Source organism: Periplaneta americana, chromosome 8 (genome assembly GCF_040183065.1).
Source record: "Periplaneta americana isolate PAMFEO1 chromosome 8, P.americana_PAMFEO1_priV1, whole genome shotgun sequence".
Taxonomy (NCBI): Eukaryota; Metazoa; Arthropoda; class Insecta; order Blattodea; family Blattidae; genus Periplaneta; species Periplaneta americana.
Genome location: NC_091124.1, coordinates 64,673,853 through 64,700,651, shown reverse-complemented (window position 1 = coordinate 64,700,651; position 26,799 = coordinate 64,673,853). Strand labels below are relative to the sequence as shown.

The 26,799-nt window shown below is 35.4% G+C and overlaps 1 protein-coding gene across 1 annotated transcript; it reads right to left on the bottom strand.

Moving 5' to 3' along the window:
• Nucleotides 1–7,183: 7,183 nt before the first annotated feature.
• Nucleotides 7,184–21,955, bottom strand: LOC138704773 (transmembrane protein 179B). The gene is made up of 5 exons (XM_069832999.1): nt 21,541–21,955; nt 18,918–19,061; nt 14,136–14,214; nt 12,307–12,435; nt 7,184–8,232 (listed from the first exon to the last, which is right to left on the bottom strand). The coding sequence occupies exons 1-5, from the start codon at nt 21,906–21,908 to the stop codon at nt 8,143–8,145; spliced, it is 810 nt and encodes a 269-aa protein (XP_069689100.1). The 5' UTR covers nt 21,909–21,955; the 3' UTR covers nt 7,184–8,142.
• Nucleotides 21,956–26,799: the final 4,844 nt, after the last annotated feature.

The window sequence follows — 26,799 nt, the reverse complement described above, 5'->3', positions numbered from 1 at the left end:
AGTAAAATGACAACATTACCAAAGTGATGTGGATCTCATAACATAGAGATCTTAATACTGGTATTTGTGACTGAAGAATGAAGCGATACTGGCCATGTGAAGGATGTCATCATTTGAGCGTATGATGAGCACTTGTTTTAATTCCATCACAACCATCACAAAGGCTATTATGTTAATAAAAGTTTCACTGAAGACGCAAATATTCCGTCTCCAGATAGTTGAGACAATGAAGATCAAAGACAACATCCACAATGAGACTGCATTTTTCAGCAGTACATTCCACATCTATTAATATGAGAGAAATTCGTTCCAGCACTGGGAACTGAACCCGGAACCTCTCAGCTCTGTGCACTGAGCGCTCTTTCCATCTGAGCTATACCGGGACATGATCCACAGTGCTGACTGAATTCCTCATCTTTATATCAATGAGGACAGCGAGGCCTCATATATATGAATATATGTAGGTTTACAGTACATTCCATTAGTTTAGTTTTGCTACCTACTGCCATAAAAAGTAAAACATACAACAGCGCATTTTGAAATGCAATTGTTTCCTGAAAGTTACATTAAATGATTTTTTTTATATAAATAAGAAGACGAAGTTAGGACTCTAACAAAGGTTAAGTACATGTAATAAAAGTAAACATGGGATAGTTTAGACAACAGACTGGATTTGGAAAACTATAGGAGATTCAACAGGCCTTGTATGCTTTCTTGGCAAGAACGTTCACATATTAATGCAGATGCTATGGGTTTGGAGAGGAGGGTAACTTGCAAGTTTGTTCAACGTTCACACATAGGGAATTTCAGTTCATATTTCATTTGTAGTTTAACATTTAAGACAATAAAAACAGTACTATGTCATGGATGATGATGCTCTGAAAGAACACAACGGAAGTCATGGAATACTTTCTAAACACTGGTTTCTCCTTGATTTCACTTGCGTTGATTTGAATAATAGAAGTTAAAAATTTATCACCATAAAAAAAAGTCGAAGTACATTCTTCGCACTTTCTCATCATCTTACTTCATCTAAAAAAAAAAAAAAAAAAAAAACTACACAAGCCATGTTTCATTTTCTACATAACAATTACAACCTACCAATATATCAATCATTATTGTACAATTTGTTCATGTTTCGCTTCACATTTTTAGAAAGTGGAAAACTAACAATTGGATGTGAATTACTTTACATGTACTACCACTGTCATTAAAGATTGTTTCTAACTTTGCGTGAAAGCATTTTAGAGCCAAATTTGAGCAAGTTACCATGGACATTACTTTTACTTTCCTTCTTGAGCTTTTTAATTTAATTTTTTTTTAGGAGCAAGCAGTTGGCATAAAAAATGCCCTTGTCAGAGACAGGTAGCATATTAAAAAGTTATTTTCCAAAATTTTAGTTCACAATTTTTCTATCACAGTACTCTACATTAACATTTAATGTAAAAAATACCGACGTGTTGTTCTATAAATGTGGTTACATGCTGTAAGACTTACATTAACCTATTTCACTTTTCTTTTAGCTTTCTGTTTCGTAAGCACAACGTGCAGAAGTGATTCTGCACAAATGAGCATCTGTTAAGTGAGCAAACCAAGTAATGGTTAGTGAGCAATGTCACACAATTGCTGTGACACTTAAAGAGTGGTGCAATGCTAAATAAATCTGTTGTGCTCACAACATCTACTTAATTAATTTATGTTATAATTCCTCTTTTTTGAGTACAGCAGAACTTCATTCTCAACAGAAATTAGTTTTCAAAACTCCGACAGTATAAAAATGATAGTTATATTATTGAAACCCAGAATATAACAATTCTTTCAAAAAATTCAATCAAGTTACTTATAAACGTACTTGTGTGTGTGTGTGTGTGTGTGTGTGTGTGTGTGTGTGTGTGTGTGTGTGTGTGTGTGTGTCACAACAAAACTGACTAAATTAATAACACATACAGTGCCATTTTTAAGCTACGCAACAGCCTTCACACAGGATGCGTAGTGTTGGAGAATCTATCTCAGCCAGAAAAATGAAACCACCTGAATTGTACTTCTAAGGCAAATCAGCAAATTGTTAAATTAAGTGTGCTTCAGATTCAGATGAACAATATTTGTGGCACTTTGGTGTGAAAAACAAGTTGACGAGTTGCTGGCAATCAGTTGCTCAGTATGATACGCTTCAGAGTAATGGTTATGTAACATTGTCCTCATCACCATCACCATCATCATTCCTTTACAACGTCTTTAGACATTTCTGGATTCTCAGCATGTATAAACTCCTATCTATCCACTATCCTTTCAGGCTTTGTTCATGCAAAGCTCTTTTTCCCTACGAGTCCCATTCCTGGGTCTTCTACAGTACGTCTTCTTTTTTTCCTGATGATATTCAGCTCATTAGTTTTTTTGGCAATCGTATTTCATACTCTGTATAGGGCCATACCAAATTAACTTATTTTTTTAATTGGTTATTTTACGACGCTTTATTAACTGTTGTAGTTATCTAGCATCTGAATGAGATGAAGATGACAATGTCAGAGAAATGAATTCAGAGTCCAGCGCCGAAAGTTACCCAGCATTTGCTCTTAATGGGTTGAGGGAAAACCCTGGAAAAAATATCAACCAATTTGTCCCAACCAGGATTTGAAACTGACCCGCTTTTTTCAAGGTCAGACATGCTAACCGTTACTCCACAGCGGTGAACAGGTTAACTTCTTATTTCGTATTTCACCAGTTAGTGGTTTATTAACTTTCATTATCTCTATACTTTTTACTCTTTTTATTTCATCAATATTTCTGGCTAATCTTCGCTAATAATCCATCTCTATTAATTTAATTTTCAGTTCCTCTTTCTTAGTGATCTACCATATTTCACAAAACCATATATTATGCTACCACATTCTTTAAAATTACGTTATAAATATGTCTTTTTTTTCTTAATTTCTGATACCCCACTGCCATAAAACCGAGTTTAGGTTTTCTATAACTATTTTTCCTTTCACGATTCTTTCTCTACATCTCCTTCGTATCTTCCATTTTCTCATCAGTGATGTCTTGTTGACTGATAATCGAACACAAACAAATAAATTTTATCTCGATGATAAATGTAATTCAATGGTAGTGAACAGCATATGATGGTTAAAAGAAACAACAGTCATTCACGATAATCGAAGTTCTACTGTACTTTAAAATGCCAAACAAGTTGCATGACGTGTATGATTTCATATATGCACGTCATTACTGCTAATTCTTTTTAAAGAACTCTATTTATGCCTACTCATTTAAAAAAATAATAAAGAAAAGTGATGAAGCATCATGTTCATCTATAAAATTACAACTAACCAAATGCAAGTACGGAACAAGAGAATTACTTTTTTTCGTGCAGTCACACTCAACATTTCAAATAGTTACAACAATATGTTAATTTTATTTGTTAATAATTCTTTGAGAATGTCAAGATTTTATATTGTCTTAAAAATTAACAATGAATAAAACCCAGATATATATGCATGATGCATGTTGCTTGCATATAATAATAATATGTACTACATTATTTCACTGGTAACAGGAACCGATGAGTTTAGGTCCAATTGATTATGCATATTTCGATGAAAAATATTTTGCATGCACGTTCTCCCCTATAACAAGATACATACTTTTGTTTACGAATGCATCTCTCAAAGGCCATACTTATTACGGAAGTAACATTTTTTTTACAGCAATGACTACTGAAAGAAAAACTGTCACGACTTTAGTGTTTGAAGCTTTCGTAAATTTGGAAATTCGTATTTCTGCAGTGTATAAAAACATGTTCTTCAGTAATAGACATAGAAATTTCACAGACTTTACCCAGAACGATTTGCAGAAAATAAGGTAAATTCATGGCAAAGGAGAAGAAGCTGTGAAAAAAAAAATAGGCCTAAGTAAATGGCAAACTAATAGAAGTGTTCAAAGTAGTTGCTTCATATGTCGATATCTGTCGTCGGAAACTGTGAAAAAAATCTGGTACCCTTAATATACCAGAATGTATAAATTACAGTCCTATGTCTGCTGAACGCATGTTACAAAATATATGCCGGAGTATAATCAAAACTATTAACAACAAATGTACAGCAAAGCATTAAAAAATATCATGCATAGATTATAATAATAATAATAATAATAATAAAATAAAATTTAACCAACCATACTTCTCTGCATTTATAGATTACGAAAAGGCCTTTGATTATGACATATACTTAATAACAATGTGATTAGAAGAGTACAAAGTTCATATACAAATAATTACATATAAATAAAAATAAATTAGGTATATTAAGTCATGGTAAAGAAGTGATAAATCAAGGGGTTAGACAGGACTGTCCTCTATCTCCAGTTCTATTTAGTTTATTCATTAACGAAATTAATGATTACTGGATGGCTGGATTGCAGACGAACTTAATAATTAAAGGGATTGATTTTACGACTATACCTTAAAGGGATTGATTTTACGATTTCCAGTTCAAAAATTAGTTGCTAAAAGCTGCTTTTAAATTTAACCAAACAGTTAAAAAGTTTAACATTAAGTTAACAGAAAAAACAAAAATATTGGTCTTCAATGGTAAAAATCCAATAAGAGCTAAAATAGTACCAATAGAGAATGATATTATTTAACAAGATAACTGTTTTAATTTTGGGATGTCAGGTTTCATTTATGGAAAATAAAGACATTGACATAAAAATTTAAGGATTTTTGTAGTGCATGAAGACGAACACTTTTAAAAAAGGAAACTACACTCGAAATTTTATAAAGTGTTGGCCATTCCACTCCTCATATATGGATCTAAAAGCTGGACACACAAAAAAATCAAATAGAAATAACAGAAGCCTCCCGGGGGGGGGGGGGGGGGGAACAATAATGGTATACCTACAGAACAAGGTATAAAGAGTATTACTGAAATCATTGACAATTACAGAAATAAATAGAAAGAACACACACCAAGAATGAAAAATAACAGACTGCCAAAGTAATATAAAATGGTGGTGGTGATGATGGAGATCATATTCTAAGTTCTTTCTTTTGCAGAATGACGCTGGTGACAACAATGATGATTATATTCTAGGTTCTTACTTTTGCAGACATACTTCAGATTTCTTTTTGCAAATATATCTGGGCTCAATGTCAAATTGTCACATAGCCACATTAGTAGTGGCATAATAGTTCACTTTTCTATTTAATCGTACATATCTCACTTCTGATCATAACTTTACTTTTCTATTAACCCAGATGGACAATAAACCATTAGTTTAACAACTTTCCAACTTTTAACAACTAGTGCAGAAACAGCTTACAAGATACAGCAGAATACACAATCCAACTCTACTGAAGATACATTTTATTTCAAACATAGTTTTGAGCCGCACACATAACAAATAAATATATGAGCGTATAATATGAATGTCATGGCAGCCGAGAGAGTCTAATTTATACTTTGAAGACAAAACAGAGGTCACAGAGAAGTCACACAGACATATAAACTTCTACAAAGTAGTAAATGGGCGAGAAATGGTGGATCAATTTTCCCTGGATCCCTTTCATTCAGATACCTTAAACCTAAGACATATTATGATACCCAACTGAAGGAAGCCACATTAAGAATTTTCATTGCCTCAAAACTCCATCACCTTTGACAGAGTTTGAACGCATGAATCTTAGTCCAATGGAAAGCATGATATTTTACTACCAAAGATGATAAATATTTTAAAATATCGAAGTAACAATTTACAAATGTATGAAATATTGACAAGTTGAATATACAAGAATATTATTTCCAATAAACTATCTTCGTTTAGAACTCTACATTTAAGGATAAGAAAATACAGTAACAAAGTCACTCAATATACAAGCATCGCATATTTTCTACATTGACAAAAATAATAGAGACAAATTTGTGTGTAGGCTATTCACGTGATAATTCAGATGTGTTTACAGTTAAATATAGTTTTGAGCCATTCAATTTTAATTTTAAATTTGTTAACCATCATGCTATTTCAAATGTATAACAGTTTCTCATAAAACTGAAATGATTCCTTCTACATTAACTTCAAATCTGTGGCTAACATAATCTTTATCTAAATTTCTGACTGCCATTTTACATTTCACAATCATGTGATGAATAGTGATACCTCTTTTCATTACAACCTCATACCAAATTTTTTTTCCGCAGTTTCACCTTTATTAAAAAAAAATGGCCCATACATAAAGATGTATAAATATGTACAGAAAAAAAGAAGTACATACTGACATCTAAAGCTCACCTCAAACAATAATAATTGTATGTCAGTCTGCAAAGTTACAGATTTCTCTGTCGCAAGTTAGAAAGGAATCTAGGTACAAAAGGTTTGAATACAAATATGGGAAAATTATGTACCAGTTTTCAAGAAAAACTTAGGAAAATATTTTACCCACTTTAAATAAATTTAAATTCAGTCATTGTTTTAAAAACTGTTAATTAATACATTTCGTTAAAATTCGATCTGGGGGAGTAAGGCTGCTACTGATTAGCAAATGAACTTTCAAATTCTTTCTGTCGTAGGAAAGAGAACTGTTCTGTTGTACCAAATTAGACTTCTTGTCATTATTAACTTTCACAGGTTATTTGTCCTCGCAATCTTTGTAGGGAATTTCCTGTGTAACATATGATCTAGCATTTCTCCCCATGCTACAAGTTAAATTTGAAACTTCCATGGTAATATTCACTGTGTGATTGATTCTATTCTCGAATTGGAATACACTATCATTCGAAATTTCAAATAATCCTCTCCCTTACCGAAAATTTCACTTTTTTTCCAATGACATAGTGCATGGAAGATGAAACACTGAGCTCGGGAATTTGAGCGCAATCCTGTATATGACTTTATATTAATGACAACATATGGAAGAACAAAAATATTTCTTATTATGAAAGTTCATTAACATCAAATTAAATTCAAAATAGGAATCATACTGCAAATAATGGCGATAATATGTAAAATTAAATTCAAAATATAATCATACTACAAATAATGGAAATAATAATATGTAATGAAAAGTATTAGGCCTATCAATAAATGTTGACATCGAAATGAAATGTGATTTTTAAACTAACTAAATTACAGTGAAAGACGTTTTAAAATGGAAGTTACCACATTTCATATATACATCCCATGTTTGTAGTGATATCAGGTGTCAGTTTTCATAAAAAAAAAAAAAAAAACTAACAGCAGGCTGAGGATGATATTTATCACATATCAAAGTAGCATGCTGACTGCAGCAGTACTTCTTTTCATTCAAGCTTGCACACTGAAGAAAACATCTCATTAAATTCAAATAACTATAAGTAAAACAAAAATTGAAATTAAATAATATTATGCTATTGATATATATTTAATTAATCTAATTTGTAGAGAACTTAATAAACAAATCATTGGTGATCTCAACTTATTTTCAATTAATATATTTTGCACTAACACATTGATGGATACTGTTACATACAGAATTATAGAGAATCCACATGTTCCAGCACTTTTCCACCAGAGGCCTCCAAAATCGTGATCTTGACATCTGTTATCAAAAACTGAAAATGGAGTAATGGCGGGTCTGGACATAAGAATTTTACCTTCACCTTCATTCACGAATAAAAGTTTTTACTGCCTGGAACCAATGACTTCAGTTCCGCATGTCTTTTCCCTCTTTTCGAAGTAGGTACTAAAAGTGCAGTAATGACTAATCATGGATTTTATGCTACTCTTAAGCACTAGTTTTTGCACAAGCACGAGTCATTAAAATATCATAAAGATGAGTTAATTATTTTGCGTTTCTCCCCACACTTAATCTTCCTATAATATATTAATTTTTTCTGGACTAATGAAATGATTTACAGAAAAATCATAAATATAATAGATTTATAATTATCATGAAAACAATTACTTAAAATTTCAACTATATTACTAATGACTACGAATTATGTGCTTAAATGTAAAAATGGTAATAAATATATTACACAGGAGACTAAAATTCACACAGTGAAGATAACCATGGTCGTCTCAAACCACGCATGTGTGCAACTCTGTCCTTGAAAAGACAATGCAACAAAAGAAGAAAGGTCAGCACTCAGACTAAACCAGCAGAGCAATTCAAGCTTGACTTTCCTTGGGTCCGAGATTCCCATGACCATTCACTTCCTCACAAGTAGCATCTAGGCTTTCTTGGCTGGATGATAAAATCTGCAACAAATACTAATTCTCAGCATTCAACGCTATAGTATAGCATAATTCACTTACTTCTAGCTTCCCAAACTATTCACTGGTTGGCTACCTATTCTTAAGCATCTTGTATTTCATTATTGATTCTGTACAATCATAGAAATTTTCTTCCTTCTCTTAATGTTTTAAAATTTCTACACCAATCAGTTATGTTTATGAAGGAAATATGTCTAGATAGCGAAATAATTTATCAGCCATTCCATGCTAAACTGTGCCTGGATATTATTTTTTAAAGTTTAGTACCAGTATTTCTTCCTGAAGACTAATAATAATAAACCCTTATTATGTATATTTTACAGTAGAAATAAGTTCAACAACTTAGTTCACTGTATTTGTATCTATTTTATGAACAAATGTAAAGTGTGTATATGCTGAACTTCAGTCTCAAAAATTATCTATGTTGGAGTGTCCTTGAATTATTCCTTCTTTTCATCAATCAGCTGATTTGGTGTCATCTTATCTACACCAGTAGTTTTCTTTCTCATTTTAGGAATTCATTCTAAAAGCAGGTTAGGTAGATAACGAGTTTTAATTACATTAATGATAACAGTTGTGTCACACCCATCTCAAAAATTACTCTGAAGTTTATTTTATTTATTAATAATAAACTGTAAAAGAAATAAAAGTTTACAGAAGTAAGGTTGAGTCACTGGTCAATACAATCTGAATATTACTTTTGTTTGATTCAGAATTAAGACATAATAAAGCTCTGGTTAATGTCTGTCACACCCGTCCTACAGAGTATGACTGAGGTCATTAATAGTTATTTATGGTACTTGTGAGGTAAGTGCATCTTTATTGCGCAAGTGGAAAGATTTAAGCACGAGGCTAACGCCTCGTGCTTAAATTACATGAGTGCAATAAAGATCACGCTCACAAGTACCATACGTAATTTTATCCATGACCATAACGAAAAATTATGCTTTATAAAAGAAAATATGTTGAAAATAAGTCCTCATATAATCACATATCATGGCATGGATTTTAGAATCGATACGTGTACTAGGTATCATGATGTAGGAGGCCATGATTAGTGAAGAATGGTAATTAAGGCGTTGGATAAATAACAAATTATAATTAATTATATAATTTTAATATATATTTTTTTTCATTTTAAACGTGTATTTTCGCCTTTTTGAAGGTTCAGGGATTATTTAGAAGTGTTCAAGGGACTAATGTGATTAAAATAATTTCACATTTTACTTCTGTAAACTTAAGAGGAATATTAAAACATAATTTATTATCGTGTATGTTTAGCTCAGTTGACTAACGTGTGTTGTTTTAAAATTCTATAAACCCAACTTCGCAGGTTCAAGTCTCCTCGCCTCCCAAAAGGTAAATTATTACAAATTTAAAAAAATATATATATTAGATATGGATGCAATGCACAAATTACCACGTAGTAGATAGAGAAAAGAGAAGGAGATTGAGTGTATGTAATTTAAGAAATGGTAATATAGAAGTAGAGGTACTGACATCTAGTAACTAATATATTAACTTCTTGAGTAATAGTTGAATGGAAAAGTATACGTGTGTACCTAGGTACTAAGAAAATACTAATGAACTGTGAGATAAAGTTCAAATTGTGAGGTAAAGTCTTTATCTCACTAGTGGAATAAAGTAATGTTGAATAAAAGCCTACTTTACAAACGCAAAAGTATTTAGTAAAGGCATGTTTTTCGGTATGGTCATGGATAAACTTTATTTACTATTACCTACGGAAAAGTGAATTAAATTAAATTAAATTAAGTTGAATTTTATAGGAGACTTCTGTGGTTGTATGTATTCATGTCATATAGGCTCATTCTCACAAATAAGGATAGTTTTTAAAAAATATGAATGAATTTTGTTCTTGCTCCAAAATGTAAGACATTTCAAATGCTTTTATTCTTATTATTATTCTTCATATATGAATACAGAAAAGTGGAGAACATCAAAACAAAATTGGAGAAACAAACTGAATGAAAATGAAGAAGCCAAAAAAGTTTACTTGTTGAAGGAAAGGGAGAGAGATAGGAAGAGGTGAACAAATATGTAAAGAAATGTTTATCTGGAGACATGAACAAACTGAAGGCCAAAGGATGTAAGGATGCTGAAAGGTAGAAGAGAGCAGTAGGCAAAGGCTGGAAATGGAACTCCTGAGCTTGGTTCTTACAAGTGTGTGCAGTCACTTCGTTTGTAAGGCAGTTAAAAGAGTGAAGAAGGTGCTTCCTACAAGCCCGAGTAAAAAACAGGCAGTTATTGAAAAACTTTTGGAAGCAAATCCAGATGTTCCAAGTACAGTGTTCAAGAAAAGGAAGAAATCTTGGAACGAGGTTCTGGCAGCTGAAGAAGATGAAGTTAAAATTATATGCTTGAGAGTGTGTGACGAGAAACACTCATATTTTCAGAATCAACTGAAATTATGCGTCTTATGTTTCATATGAACAACTGATAGGTATTCTTCCAGAACCAACTATAAAGATTACAGGAAACAAGATCTATTATGTATTTTCTAGAAGTATTGATGTTCTTGAACAATTTTAGAACTAAAGGTACGGTCACACATCGCTACTTTTGCAGTGCAACTTTTGTACTGCAGCTGCAAAAGTTGCGTGTCGTGTTCACACATAAGCCAAAAGTAGCGTGCTGCACGCTACTTTTCGTGCTGCGCAACCCGGGTGCTGCAAAAGTTGCAACTGGAGGTTGTGAGTCTGTTCACACACAAGGCGCTACTTTTGCAGCTGCAGTCATTCTGCAGGTTTCCATCTCCGTGTTGACTTCTCAATATACATTTTGTGGTTATGTTCGCATTATTAAGAAATTCGTGCGAAAGCTTCCTTATCTATTATTTGCTTTTCTGTCGTATCTAGTATTCAGAAATTGGCATTATTTTTACTATAAAGCTTTTAAAAACGCCTATATACTTAAATGATAACCAACAATATATTCAAGTAATCAATGTTGGCAACCCTCCTGTTTGGAACTATGCTACGGAAAATTTAAAAAATGAATTATATCGTCAGCAATTATGCTCAGACTGTGTTGTGCATTTAATAACTGTTACAAATAATTTATTTTCATCACATTTAACATTAAAATATATCCAAACAATAAAAGTATCATTGAAATATTTGGGTGGTAACACTGGTTGCAACCGCAGCAAAAGTTTCAACAAAACCGATATCAAAAATGCTGCGGCTGCAACCCTGAGAGCCCTGTTCACACGTTGCTACTTTTAAGCTGCACGCAGCATGGAAAAGTAGCAGGCAGCAGGTTCGGCAGCCGCTACTTTTCGGGTTGCACCATTGTTCACACGTCGCAGTACAAGAGTTGTGCAGTTTTTTGTACTGCAGCGCTGCAAAAGTAGCGACGTGTGACCGTACCTTAAGTACTACTTCAATTGATTTCTATGTTTATGTTTGTTGTAATGTTGTTAAAATATTTTATTACAATTACTACTATTTAATTTAGTGCTCCCTAAGATCATATGGATCATTTTTAGTTTTAAATTTTAATTATTTTGATACACAACACAGGCCAAATATAACTTCACAGTGTCACATCCATCCACCTGAAAAGTGTTTTATTTTATTAAGTTCACAGAGTTTTCTTGTTTTCATTAGAGATGTTCACTGTAAGTGCATATTTTTGTCACACCCGTCCTCGGACATTTACGATGCTGCTATCTTAAGTATAGTTAGAATTCTGCGACAATAATTACACAGTAGGTGCAAGGTTTAATGTATTACACTGTGATCCAGGTATAAGACTTGTAGCATGCACTGCAAAAAATCGGGGGTCAGTAAACTAGTTAAAAATGTTATGCAAATGTCACACCCGTCTGCATGGAATGGCTGTTATATGATTTTACCTCCTGTGAGTTTTACACTGAAGACTCCATACATTCCCTATGTGACGAACTTTCAATCAAAGACATTTTGAAAATTCTCGTAGTAAAGTACATCCAAGAGTCATAACACTTCTAGTAAATAAGGCCTTAGAGTTGGGTGTTGATGAGGAAAAAGAATTCATGACAGGTAATGTGTAACTTACATGTTCTTGCACAGGTGTTGGAGCAAGGATTGATATTTCCACAAGTTGAAAGTCAGGAGCACAAAAGCAGCGCAAAAGTAACATAAGTATACTCAGTGACCAGCCAGCCACGTTTATCCACGCTGAGATCTGTAACAAAATGAGAAGAAAATCAGTATATAAAACCACCTTTATATGGGTTCACTATGTACAAGTTATTTTAAACTGTAGATACCGGTAGTATTAAATTAGATCATCAATACACAACCAATTACCAGTCACGTTTATCCATGCTGAGATCTGTATCTTTTTAGTTGCTCTGATACTATCTTTAACACAATTTTACCAACATCTTCAACAGATATTTTCAAAAGTGAATTTGGTGGTACTGAAACGAGATCACGCATTATTGTTTTGTTCCTGAGATGAAACAGCAACCTCTCTGGATTTCTTACAGTCTTCTCGCGAGTAGTGTATATTTTTCAGTTTGTCAACTAACCCTCTCTTGAATCATATAAGAATTATTACTACTGAAGTTTTGGATATATTTAAAACTAGCCGTACCCGTGTGCTCCGCTGCACCCGTTAGAAATAAATATAAAGTAATTACATAATTAAAATAGGACATTTGATCCAGAGAACATTTGTGTTTGATAGAAGGACAAATCGTTTATTATGTTACTTAATTTAAATTGTATTAAAAAAATTAAAATGCGATCATTTTGATCCAGAGACCGTTCATTTGGTCATTAAAATTATTTTAGGAAATACAGGAAACGAATGTACAGAATAGCGTATCAAGTTTTCTGTGCATAAGAAGCTATTTTAATCTTACCTGTCCTCGATTCACTCAGAAGTTACTGTAATAACATTATAGCATTATGTCCATCTAGAGAAACTACACTTTCCAATGGTGAATTAATAATTAATTATACAAATCGGTTAATTTAGCTTCCAATATTACTTCATACAAACATAGAAACATTCTCTGTAGGCTATGTTTCATAGCTTTCGATTGTTGTTGTCCAAGGCTCCTTATAGACGAAGTCATTTGTTTTTTATTTCATTACACCACCTTAAATGGCGTTATTGTAATTTTGAAACTCATTTATCTCATTAAATATCAGTCCTATCAAAATTTTGCATAGAATAAAACTTATCGGAAATTATTTTTAAAGAAACTTTTGTTATGTAATATTTTTCATGAAAATTAATAATAAGGGAGATATTTCGATTTATTTAATTCAAGCCCCCTCATAACCCCCCTTTTAAATAAAATATTTTGAATGCCATATAGCCTAATTTCTAAGTTACAACGAACTTAATTTATATTCCAATTTTCATATAAATCGGTTCAGCCACTATCGCGTGAAAAAGTAACAAACATCCAGACAGACAGACATACAAACAAAAATTTCAAAAAAGCGATTTTCGGTTTCAGGGCGGTTAATTATATATGTTAGGACCAATTATTTTTGGAAAATCGAAAATTCCAGAAAAATTTCGGCTACAGATTTATTATTAGTATAGATATGGTAATAGCAGTAAAAATATATTAACAGACGAATATAACAGCTGATGAAGAAGTAACATGGTAACTTGTATGGTGGTCTGCAAAGATAAGCTTTCCTACACTGTATCCAGAATCATGTTGACATTTTGCAGGTAGGAGACGAAGTTTTGTACAGAAAATACAAGTGAGATACTCCGTCCTCTGTCTGTGCCAATGCTTTCCTCCCTATTCTTATAGGCCACATTCTCCTCTTGCCCACAAAACTACCCAGTTCAAAATGAAAGCCGATGTAACTTCCCTTTCTCATAGAAAAATGAATAAAAATGACAAGACTAACCTGAGCAGCTTTCATATAACCGTAAGTCATGAGACCTGTATTTCCCTCCATCAGTTGGTATCTGGCGAGATCCTGACAACTGAAAAGTAACAAACAAATGTTGTGTTCAAGTAACAGTTTAATAAACTGCTTTCTTTCACACAAATATGCAGCGGAATATAAGCACAAAAAACAGCACTTTTTCACCTGATGATGTTTGTCTCCATATTTTAAATTCATTGTGTATATTCAGTAAAACAAAGCTGAAAATGTGAATATTTAAGGAAGTCTCGAAATCGAATTTATTCAGCATCACAATACTTTTCATTCATACTTCGTACAAGATCTGTCAGAAACAGTTGAGTTATTTACATTCAGCAACACCCATATTTTATTAGATGTCATATTACTAAAACATCCTTAATAGAAGTTTTTCATGAAAATACGAGGCATGTTCTTAAAGTAAGTTCCAAAAGAGTGTAGTAAGTAAATGGGAAGATATTTACAAACCATTTTTGTTGCATTGTATTCCCCACACTTCAATTACTTCTCAACATAATCTCCACCATTATTGAGGCATTTATCGGGTTGTGGCACAAGTCGTACTATCCCCTCATTGTAGAATTCGCCCGCCTGTGATGCGAACCACTCCCGCACTGCTGTTTTCACTTCATCGTCGCCATCAAAACGTTGACCACCAAGGAACTTCTTGATGTGCAGGAAGAAATGAAAGTCACTTGGAGCCAAATCCGGGCTGTAGGGGGGGATGGTCAATTTGTTCCCAGCCAAATTTCGAGATGAGATTTTGGGTGTCACGAGCTGTGTGTGGCCGAGCGTTGTCAAGAAGCAACACAACTCCATCAGTCAGCATCCCAAGTCTCTTGTTCTGAATTGCGTGACGGAGCTTCTTCAAGGTCTGACAATAGGTTTCTCTATTAATGGTTTCACCCTGAGGCAAGAATTTGGTTAGTAGGACTCCTTTTCTGTCCCAAAAAACAGTGCACATGATCTTGCGTCTTGACATGGTTTGTTTGAATTTCTTTTTCCTTGGTGATGCAGTGTGCCTCCATTCCAGGGACTGCTGCTTCGATTCAGGTGTCATGTGAGACACCCAAGTCTCGTCACCTGTCACGATATGGTCAAGAAACTCATCGCCTTGCTCACTGTAACGTGTGAGAAAGCTCAATGCACTGGAAGCTTGTTTGGTTTTGTGTTCCTCGGTGAGCATCTTGGGTACCCATCGTGAGCACAATTTTCGATATCGTAATCGATCTGTCACAATTTTGTAGAGAACACTCTGCGACATTTGTGGAAAATTCAAGAAAAGCGAAGAAATTGTGAACCTCCTATCCTCATGAATATTTTCATTGACAGCACGCACCAAATCGTCATTGATCAAAGATGGCCGACCGGTACACTGCTCGTCATGCACAGAGACGCGGCCCTCGTTGAACTTCCTAACCCATCTCCTGACCATTCCATCACTAATGGCATCATCACCATACACCTCACAAAGTTGACGATGAATGTCAGCTGGTTTGATGTTTCTCGCATTCAAGAAACGGATAACAGACTGCATCTCACAGTCGGTGGGGTGCTCGATCACTTTAAACATTTCAACTGATCACAACTAACCACACACAAGGACTGAAGCTTGAAACTGCATGCACAGCTTGCCTGAGGACTGAAGAAGAAAACACACATGTGCAAAATTAACGATTGCAGCGATGTGACGGCTGTAATTGAAAACAGAACTTACTTTAAGAACACGCCTCACATTCTACAAAAACAACAATACAGTCACTATCAGCTGAACAGGTAGAATGTCAGATTTCCAAGCTGGAGACTCAGACTTAAATCCCTTATGTCAAGTGGAATTTTTGGTGAACAAATTCGGTATTTGATGGCAGATTTTGGTGGGATATTTCCATTTGCCCTGCCAAAATTCCACCACTGCTCCATTAATCATTATTATGCTGTCTACATTCCAGAATGCACCACAGGTAATGGTATGGCAACAAAGAGGTCTACAGTTTTTATGTCATTTCTAAATTGAAAAAATCTGATTAATGAAGTGCAATTAAATTCTGCATAGGCAATATTAGTGACGTGTTGAGATTGATCTTGAATCTGACAGAGCTCACTAAGTATCTAGTCACCTTCAAAAGGTGACTATATGGCATAATGCTTTCCTTTGTAATTTTCTTACATTGCAATTAAAGTATCCCTTTCAAAATTATAAATAATCTAATTGTTTCGCCACATTCTGTATACTGAGAAAGTAAAAGTTTTTTTTCTACAGCTCTCATATACACAAATATACTACATATCCATTGTAGGTATAAAAATCAAGACAATTTTATCTTCGTCTTCAGGTAAAATGGAGGTTACATATTTGTTCACACTATAACAGGTTACTACTGTAATGGAGTGATCAAGTTGTAAGTTTTTTACCCAAATACGAAGACAGATCCAACATTCAAAATGTCGTTTAGAAACGTGCTTAAAATAATGGTAAAAGTTCAAAGAAAATCTTTTCCTAATGATAAACTACTATCACTTCTCTCTTCAAAACTCTAGAACATGGTACAAGATAGATTTCTTCCATTGCTAAAAATTTATTAAAACAATAAGACACTATGAAAATTAAAGCTATTTTGAACAATAGAAAAAGTAAAAAAAAGTCATTTAACTGATATTTAATTCTTTATCTAATGGCAGTACAGTTACTATTATTTGATGCACTGAATTTGAAAATGCAAATTTAATATGAAGACCTGAATTGGCAAACATACAAAGTCCAAAATTTACAGAATTTGACTTATTACCTGACATATTAGTATGTTTTGTATACGCCACTGCCCACTATCCTGTAAAAAAAAATACCAAGTCCAACTATATGTCCGTGTTTTTTAATTCATTCATTCATAGTGTTCTGCCCAAGGGCAGGTCTTCCACTGCAAATCCAGCATTCTCCAGTCTTTCCTATTTGTTTCTCAATTATACAAACATTTATTTCAATATTCTTATCTGAAAAAAAAAAAAAACACACACACACACACACACACACACACACACACACACACACACACACACACACACACACACACACACACACACACACACACACACACACACACACACACACACACACACACACACACACACACACACACACACACACACACACACACACACACACACACACACACACACACACACACACACACACACACACACACACACACACACACACACACACACACACACACACACACACACACACACACACACACACACACACACACACACACACACACACACACACACACACACACACACACACACACACACACACACACACACACACACACACACACACACACACACACACACACACACACACACACACACACACACACACACACACACACACACACACACACACACACACACACACACACACACACACACACACACACACACACACACACACACACACACACACACACACACACACACACACACACACACACACACACACACACACACACACACACACACACACACACACACACACACACACACACACACACACACACACACACACACACACACACACACACACACACACACACACACACACACACACACACACACACACACACACACACACACACACACACACACACACACACACACACACACACACACACACACACACACACACACACACACACACACACACACACACACACACACACACACACACACACACACACACACACACACACACACACACACACACACACACACACACACACACACACACACACACACACACACACACACACACACACACACACACACACACACACACACACACACACACACACACACACACACACACACACACACACACACACACACACACACACACACACACACACACACACACACACACACACACACACACACACACACACACACACACACACACACACACACACACACACACACACACACACACACACACACACACACACACACACACACACACACACACACACACACACACACACACACACACACACACACACACACACACACACACACACACACACACACACACACACACACACACACACACACACACACACACACACACACACACACACACACACACACACACACACACACACACACACACACACACACACACACACACACACACACACACACACACACACACACACACACACACACACACACACACACACACACACACACACACACACACACACACACACACACACACACACACACACACACACACACACACACACACACACACACACACACACACACACACACACACACACACACACACACACACACACACACACACACACACACACACACACACACACACACACACACACACACACACACACACACACACACACACACACACACACACACACACACACACACACACACACACACACACACACACACACACACACACACACACACACACACACACACACACACACACACACACACACACACACACACACACACACACACACACACACACACACACACACACACACACACACACACACACACACACACACACACACACACACACACACACACACACACACACACACACACACACACACACACTTGCTCTCCTGAAAAGTTTACTTCAATGGACTTAAGATGTTTGTGAATAGTGGACATATTCAATATTAATAATTTGTCAAAGTTATATTAGTAATAAATATTGCCTCATACTTTGTCTCATCCATATCATCCTGGAAAAAGTTGCAGAAGACGTTGATACCATCATGCAATTTGCATGCTGCTGCAAGTGCAACTCCGAGGAAGGTTATATTAAAAATCAACGATGGAAGTACAATTCTCCATGGTTGAGAGAGCCTGAAACAATTTTTTTTTTCAGATTACAAATGTTAACTTTGTTAAAAGAAATTATCATATTTAGCATAAAATAAAACTTTACATGCAACTTGAGGTAAGACAGCAATACCTATGATTAAACATAAAACTGAAATTTAAGGGGGAAAATATGTAAATCCATATGTATACTAATTCCAGCATAATAACGATGTACATTTTTTTTTATAAAAATGTAAATATTTTGGTTTTATCTGGAGAGTACACTGTCTTACTTCAAAGCATTCTGTAGACATGGCGAACATACAGAAGTAAATTATAGTTATAATCAGAATACATACAAATAAAAAAAAGTTGCATCAATTTTTGAACATAAAATCCTAAAAATGACACTGCATTTCCTAAATGTTTGATTTTTAATGTTGAAGATACTGGATTATGGACTTAAAATGAGACAACAAAATGATACACCAATACAATCAACTTTTTCTAAAGGCATTATGTTCACATTATTTGGAACTATTCTATACAATTAACAATGCCAAAATTGTATCTTTTCAAATGTATCCACTAGGCAATTGAACACAAAACAATTCATCTTCTAGTATTACCCAGATCTGAAGAGACACATGGTATATTGATATTTTACCAACATAAACACTTTTTTTTATATTGTCAATTTCATTTTGTTGACAACAACGGACAGCATTCGCCACTAGATCAGATAAAAATCTGTCTGGATCAATTTTGGGATTAATTAGGCCTATAAAAAATTAAAGTGTCAGCATCTGTGTGTGTGCATAGTAAATACGGTAATTCTTACTAGAATGAAAATGTCATATCGAAAATCGATTTTAAATTATGTTTTTATTAATCAGGCCTAAACTAACGAAATCTCAAATGAATTTGTCACTGATACAGCAGAATCCTTATGTAATGTACTTAATCCTAAAACGTAAATGGCTAATGTAGCATAGGTCTATTGAACTTATGTTGTTGTTTAGTCAACTGTCTGAAGACAGGTTTAAACCTTGGGAAATCTCAAACAACCCCTCCTGATAAATTACCTGTCAAATTCCTCAAAGATGTAGATCTTCTTATTAAAAGCTCAATTAAGGACATCCTACAACTTCCTGGAGATATTCCAGACAATATGTTGTATTCCGACAAAAAATTTAAAGGCTTAGGTATTTTCTGTGCACATTGGGAAGCCTACTTGCAACACGTCAACTCTTGCATGAAGTTGAATATGTGTAATAACATGTACATAAATAACACTAGATGTCTAATGGAGGAAGCTAAACATTGTTTGAACAACCTTCAAATCGATGGAACAACACACCTAACTTCTACGAGAGGAGTAATAAACACCAGAAAAATTAGGACTGAAGTACGCCAGCGAGAGTACAATGCATGGTGCAACTTACCTCAAAAGGGAAAAGGTGTTATTCTGTACAGTGAATTCACTCCCTCTAACAAATGGATAACTAAGCCTGATGGAATGACTAGCGGTGAATGGAAGGAGGCTATCAAGATGACTGCCAACGTAAGTGCTGTAAGTCATACCCGGTAGGTCTCAGGACAACCACTGCAGGCGATGCCTCAGTGAGACAGAAACCCTTGGACACGTCCTGGGAGCCTGCCCTTATGGCGAAACATTGCGTATACATAGGCACCATGCAATTAGAACTAAACTGGCCGATGCCCTTAGAAAACTAATATACACCGTCTATGAAGAAGTCCACGGAACTGCCGACAATGGCAGTAACAGACGAACTGACATATTGCCATTAGCGAATTTCTGTCTCAGGGTATGATAATCGACCCCACCATCAGGTTTGAAACGTATAAAGGACAGCCTGAAGACGTATATGAGGAGAAACGAGCAATCTATGTTCCAACCATCCCGTATTATAAAGATAAATACCAACTTTACGATATCACTGTTAAGGGATTGATGTTTGGAGCAAGAGGAACGATACCTAACTTCTCTTCTAAATTCTGTAAGACCCTAGGACTGCACAAATCGTTTCTGAATGAACTGGCCCTCCTCATAATTTGAGAGTCAGTCAAACTTTTACGAAACCACCTATATGGACTCTAATTCAGTGAAGTGAAAAGAACTAACGCAACATTATCTTTTTTCTTTCTCTTATTAGCTTTCATTGCTTCTTTACTTGTAACTTTTTTTTTATTCTGTAAATTGCCATTGTTTGTTTGTTTGTTTGTGTACTTGTTTACTTTTTTCTTACTCTGTTATCTTTCATCATTTACTGTATATTGTTTTGTATGCTTTGTCTAATGGCAGCCTCTAATTTGAGGAAGCACAATAAATACAAATATGTTGCCAAGTGAGATTACCAAACCTTGTGACAACAATAGGGCATCACTCATGAGGCAACTAAGCCAGGAGATAATGGGGTAATGTGGCCATGAACTTGTGTTTGGCCTATATATTTAAATTCATCAAATAATATAACAGCAATTATATTGACTAACTTACCCTCGAGTAGTTTTACCGCCTCTTCCACACATTAAAAAGAATGTTATCCACACAATAGAAAATATTACTGAACAAACAGGCACATATTGACAAAACGAGCAATCGCTCTGTCTTCCCCATTCTGTCTTAACACAGTCGATAGTCAAATATGATGTACTGTTGTCGGTTTTGTCACTGACGAAAGTGACATTACTGTGCAAAACACAATTGCCTCCAAAACTTTCAAGTACATGACTGAAAGTGTAACTTGCAGCAATTCCGCTCAAAGCAATGACAACATAAAATATTATATGGAAAGTTTTCCATGCCGATGACACTAAATGTGATTCTCTTTCATATAACTGTAAGTACTGTTCAAGTACTACCATTTTTTCACTTTAAATATAAATAACATTCCCCGGTTCACGCCCAACTTTTCCGCCCAACTTCCAACTGCACTGCGTAAACTTGTATACTATAATGACGTCATTCTTATGTCATAATTATGTGATGGTTAGTATTAATAGCAGTGATCTGAGAACCTATATTAAAAATCTGAAGAAAGTAATAACACTTGTGAATGAAATGAACTTGTATGACAATTAACTGGGAATGTGAACTGGCAAAGTTAGGTTAACACCTATTATTCAGGTACACTATGAAAAAATAAATTGGGATTCATCTCATCTCCGGACTCATACTCATTCTAATAGTTCAGGATTTAATTGTTCTCTCAACAAATACTTTACGAATTCGTCTTGACAGCGTTCCTATCAACCCCATATTCCTATCTACGTTGATTTTCTTTTGTGTAGAAAAATATATCGAATCACAGTATCGAATCGAACCTTATGATTGAATGGCACATATCGAGATCTCAGACAAATGACGTCATGCTCAACAATGAATTATTTACTTTACTTCTTCTTCCAATAGGGGGCTGCCTTTGTAAACAAAGTACAGAGCTGAAAAAAAAAAAAAAAAAAAAAAAAAAAAACCGTGTGTATAATACAGGTCACTCAGGTTATTCGGCCATCAAATCAATATAATTTGTTAAGATGTGTATAAATTTCCGTATGACGTAGACGCAGTATTTCATTGCAAGGAGAGAAATATTGATTTGTCAATATTGAAATCTTTGCAGATTATGAACTTTTTTATTATCATTCCTCTTGCACCGACCAACAATTCGATAATTTGAATTGAGTTGGTATTTCCAGGTGTAGATAATAAGGAATAGCTCTTTTTTTCAGGCTGATTCCTGTAGGATTCGAATCTGATCATAAGATCTATAATAATGTATCCTTGCTGTCGGTCTTTGAATGAAGTTCGATCCTAAAGGGACCCATACACGTACGAGTCTGGCTCGCGAATTCGGCTCCAATGAGCCAAACTCGTCCGTGTGTGGGATGCCACAACCCGGGCTCACCAGTGCCTTCCGTGGAGCTCGGCTCGCTATTGGCTCTTACGTGTGTGGGTGACTATTGCCAGATTGTGGGAAATCTCCCAACGACGAAGGAAAAATAAGCAAAATTTTGACTTGTGGGAAAAAGAAAAAAAAAACGTAAAATATGTGAAATTTAGACGTGAATAAAATAATGCTCAAATAAACTGAGAAAAATTGCACAATAGATTTATTAATTAAATTAAGGTTTATTTAACGACTCTTGCAACTTCGCAACTGCCGAGGTTATATCAGCGTCGCCAGTGTGCCAGAATTTTCTCTCGCTGGAGTTTTTACATGCCAGTAAATCTACTGACATGAGTCTGTCGCATTTAAGCACACTTAAATGCCATCGACGTGGGCCGGGATCGAACCCGCAACCTAAGCACAGAAGGCCAGCGTTATACAGACTCCGCTACCTAGGCCAACTGCAGAATAGATGACGAAGCTGTCGGAGTTACTGCAGTGGCGTATACTGGTTTAAGGGTCTGGGCTACCACTGACCCTATTATTACACAAAATATATTTTAAAAACCCTATAATAAAATTCCTTACCTATTTATATGTGAATTCCAGACGTCTTGATTGGGACGAAAATACTTTGATGACTTCGTCATTGAAATTACAGTTGGGCCGCTTGCGAAGTTTCTGTAGAAATGACTTTTCAATTGACATCAGTGCCAAGCCAGATAAACGTTCTTATGTATGAGTTGATCTACAGTAGGATTTTATTCTCTTCAACGCAGAAAATGTTCTTTCTAGCGATGCTGACGTAGCTGGTATTGTCACAATTAATGTTGCCAATTTAAGGACTTCAGGAATAACTTGGTTCAGCTGGTTTTCATATATGGCAGATAATATTTCATGGATAGGTTTGTTCGAAAAATCAAAGACTTCTGCTGAATATATTACACTTAATTCATTTTTCAAACGTACTTGATCAAAGTGACTGTTATAGGACTGAAATAATTTGTTTAGTGCCTCATTCGGGAAGTTTTCTCTATAAGCAGAAAATTTTTGAGAATCTAGAAGATGTGTGAACTGAAGCTTTCCATAATCAGAAAATCTGTCAGTAATTTCCATGTGCATACGATCTAGTATGCTGTAGTACAGCTGCCTGTATTTCAATTCATCATCTCCTTTTCTTCGCTTTAATGGTGGTTCCATTGTATTGTCTGAAGAATTTTCATTTTCCATATTACTCCATATGGACGGAAACCCACTACGTCTGAACTCAGATATAGTATGTTTTAACCTTGATACCTCTTGCAAGCAGTATGCTATGTCTAGACTTTTTGTCTGAAGAATATTGTAGAGCACATCTGTATGTGTGAACACTCTAGCATAGACTTCAAGAAGAAATATATTCTGAAACTGTGTGAAAAAATACAAATATCCTTGAGCCTGCACAATTACATCATCATCCCAGTTTTCTTCAGAGTCATTACAAATGATATTTTCAAAGAAAGCAGTCAGTTGTTCTCTGTATTACTTTACTGTATTTACAAGCCGAGATGTAAAATTCCATCTAGTTGGTGCTACTTTTGGGAGTTTCTTTTTCATAAATTCCTTGAGTTTTTCTGATCTTTTAGGAGATGATGAGAAAAATGCAGCTAAACCCGACAGTGTTTTGAAAAAAATGCGGCATTCTGGAATGGATAAAGTAGTTTGTTGCAAAACTAAATTGAAAACATGGCTGTAACAATGGACAAATAGTGCTTGAGGATACTTTTCTTGAACTTTTGTTTTTAAGCCATTAATATTTCCCGCCATAACTGAAGCACCATCGTATGTCTGTGCAATTAACTTATTGCCGACATTGTATTCTGCTATAACACCTTCCACATGCTGAAACAAAGCAGCAGCAGTTTTGCCCGAACTGACATTTGTGAATCCTATAAACCGTTCTTGAACATTGGCAGTACTGTCGACGTATCTTAAAACAGTGGACAATTGACTCTGATTAGAGCAGTCACTTGTTTCATCAACAACAATGGCCACAAAAGGTGCTTCTTCTATTTCAGATTTATGTTCTTTATCATAACCCCACTTATAGCAAATATTAAGTCATTCTGAATTGCGGGAGAAGTACCACGGAATACTGTTGAACTCTCAAGATGATTGGCCAGTAAATGGTCAAATTCACTTAAGGAACTTAAATATTCAATATAATTTCCTCTATTGTCTGATTCCACACTCTCATTATGACCCCGAAAAGCCAATTCTTGTTTTCCTAGAAAGCAGACTGCGTTAATAAGACGCAGTAAAATCTCCCGATTTTTTTTCACAAGAGCATTGTGTTGGTTGATGTGTAGAACTTTTTGCTTATCTAGCTGTAAATCAATTCTTGTCTTCCCAAAGTTTGCAAAGTTCATGCTACTATAAATATGAGCTTTTGATTTATCGTGTTTTAAGACTGCCATTCGAAGGGAGTTCATATTAGAAAACCCCTCTTTTGACCACACATTAGTTTCGCGGCTAAATAACAAACATGGCCAGCAAAATAGTTTAGACAGTTTAGAACTACCACACAACCAATTCCACTTACCATATGATGTTGAAGTGAAGTGGCGTGTGTACTCACGCTGTTTTTCTTTTACGTCCATGGACAAATTTAACTCAGGAGCTGGTCTTTCCATTTTCACAATTTCAACTTTCTCGTTGTATGTACGACGGTTAAAAGGCACTTTTAATAAACCTTCTATTACACAGTCATTTTCAACACAAACCTCTCCAGAAACTTGTTCTGCCATATTTTTCACAATATCACTTAATTGGGAAATTAAAAACTTAATAATTCACAATTAATATAACTCTTAGACACTCGAACAAATCACAAATTTAAAATACTGCACTGCAAGAACACAATCACATTAATGAGCTAGCGTACTAAGCATATTGTTGCTTCGCGCCTTCCAAGAAACCGATCACGAGAGCGGCAACTCACCCACCTACAGTGCACGATGGAAACAGGAGGGAGCGGGGGGACGGGGAGTTGTGCGACATGAGCGGAACGGTCACAGGCTACCCTTCGTAGCAGCGGTTTCTCCAGTGATGCTGCCTTGACAACTTGTTTCTTTCGAGAGCAGAGAGCGCATATAAATCTAACAATTACTTTAATTTTAATTACTGTGGTAAAACTAATACGGTAATACAAAATTATTACATTATGTTATATTATAAACTTTTTCTTTTGTAATTTCCTTGGGCTACCGCCGGTAGTCCCGGTAGTCCGCAAAATACACCCCTGAGTTACTGTAATACGATCCCGTTTTGAAGCTAAAGGATTGCACTATTGTTTATTCAAGGTCACCAACACCTACCTGAGGCTACACGTTTCAGATGTTTTGTATTTAGATTTAGTGATTTATAATATTTTTATTTAGGCCTGTTATTAGAGGAGGGGCTCGCAACAGGAAGACCTTGACTTTAAGATCAAACTGCGCATGCTCGGACTTCTCATGCAGTACCAACGTTATCCTTAACTGGATTTATTTCCGTGTGCACATTCCAGATCAAATCAAGATGATCTCTTCATATTTCGGTTACACATCTTGCATACGAAGGTTAGGTTTGGTTAGTTTAGATTATTTTTTATTTTATTTTATTGGGTTATTTTACGACGCTGTATCAACATCTAGGTTATTTAGCGTCTGAATGAAATGAAGGTGATCATGCCGGTGAAATGAATCCGGGGTCCAGCACCGAAAGTTACCCAGCATTTGCTCGTATTGGGTTGAGGGAAAACCCCGGAAAAAACCTCAACCAGGTAACTTGCCCCGACCGGGATTCGAACCCGGGCCACCTGGTTTCGCGGCCAGACGCGCTGACCGTTA

Excerpts from the sequence above, each read along its gene's own strand:
- LOC138704773 (XM_069832999.1), bottom strand. The coding sequence starts at position 21,908 with ATGGTAGTACTTGAACAGTACTTACAGTTATATGAAAGAGAATCACAT. Across the intron at positions 12,436-14,135 it reads GTTATATGAAAGCTGCTCAG|ATCTCAGCGTGGATAAACGT; the intron begins GTTAGTCTTGTC and ends ATTTTGTTACAG. Across the intron at positions 8,233-12,306 it reads CAACACCTGTGCAAGAACAT|ATTTTATCATCCAGCCAAGA; the intron begins GTAAGTTACACA and ends TATTTGTTGCAG.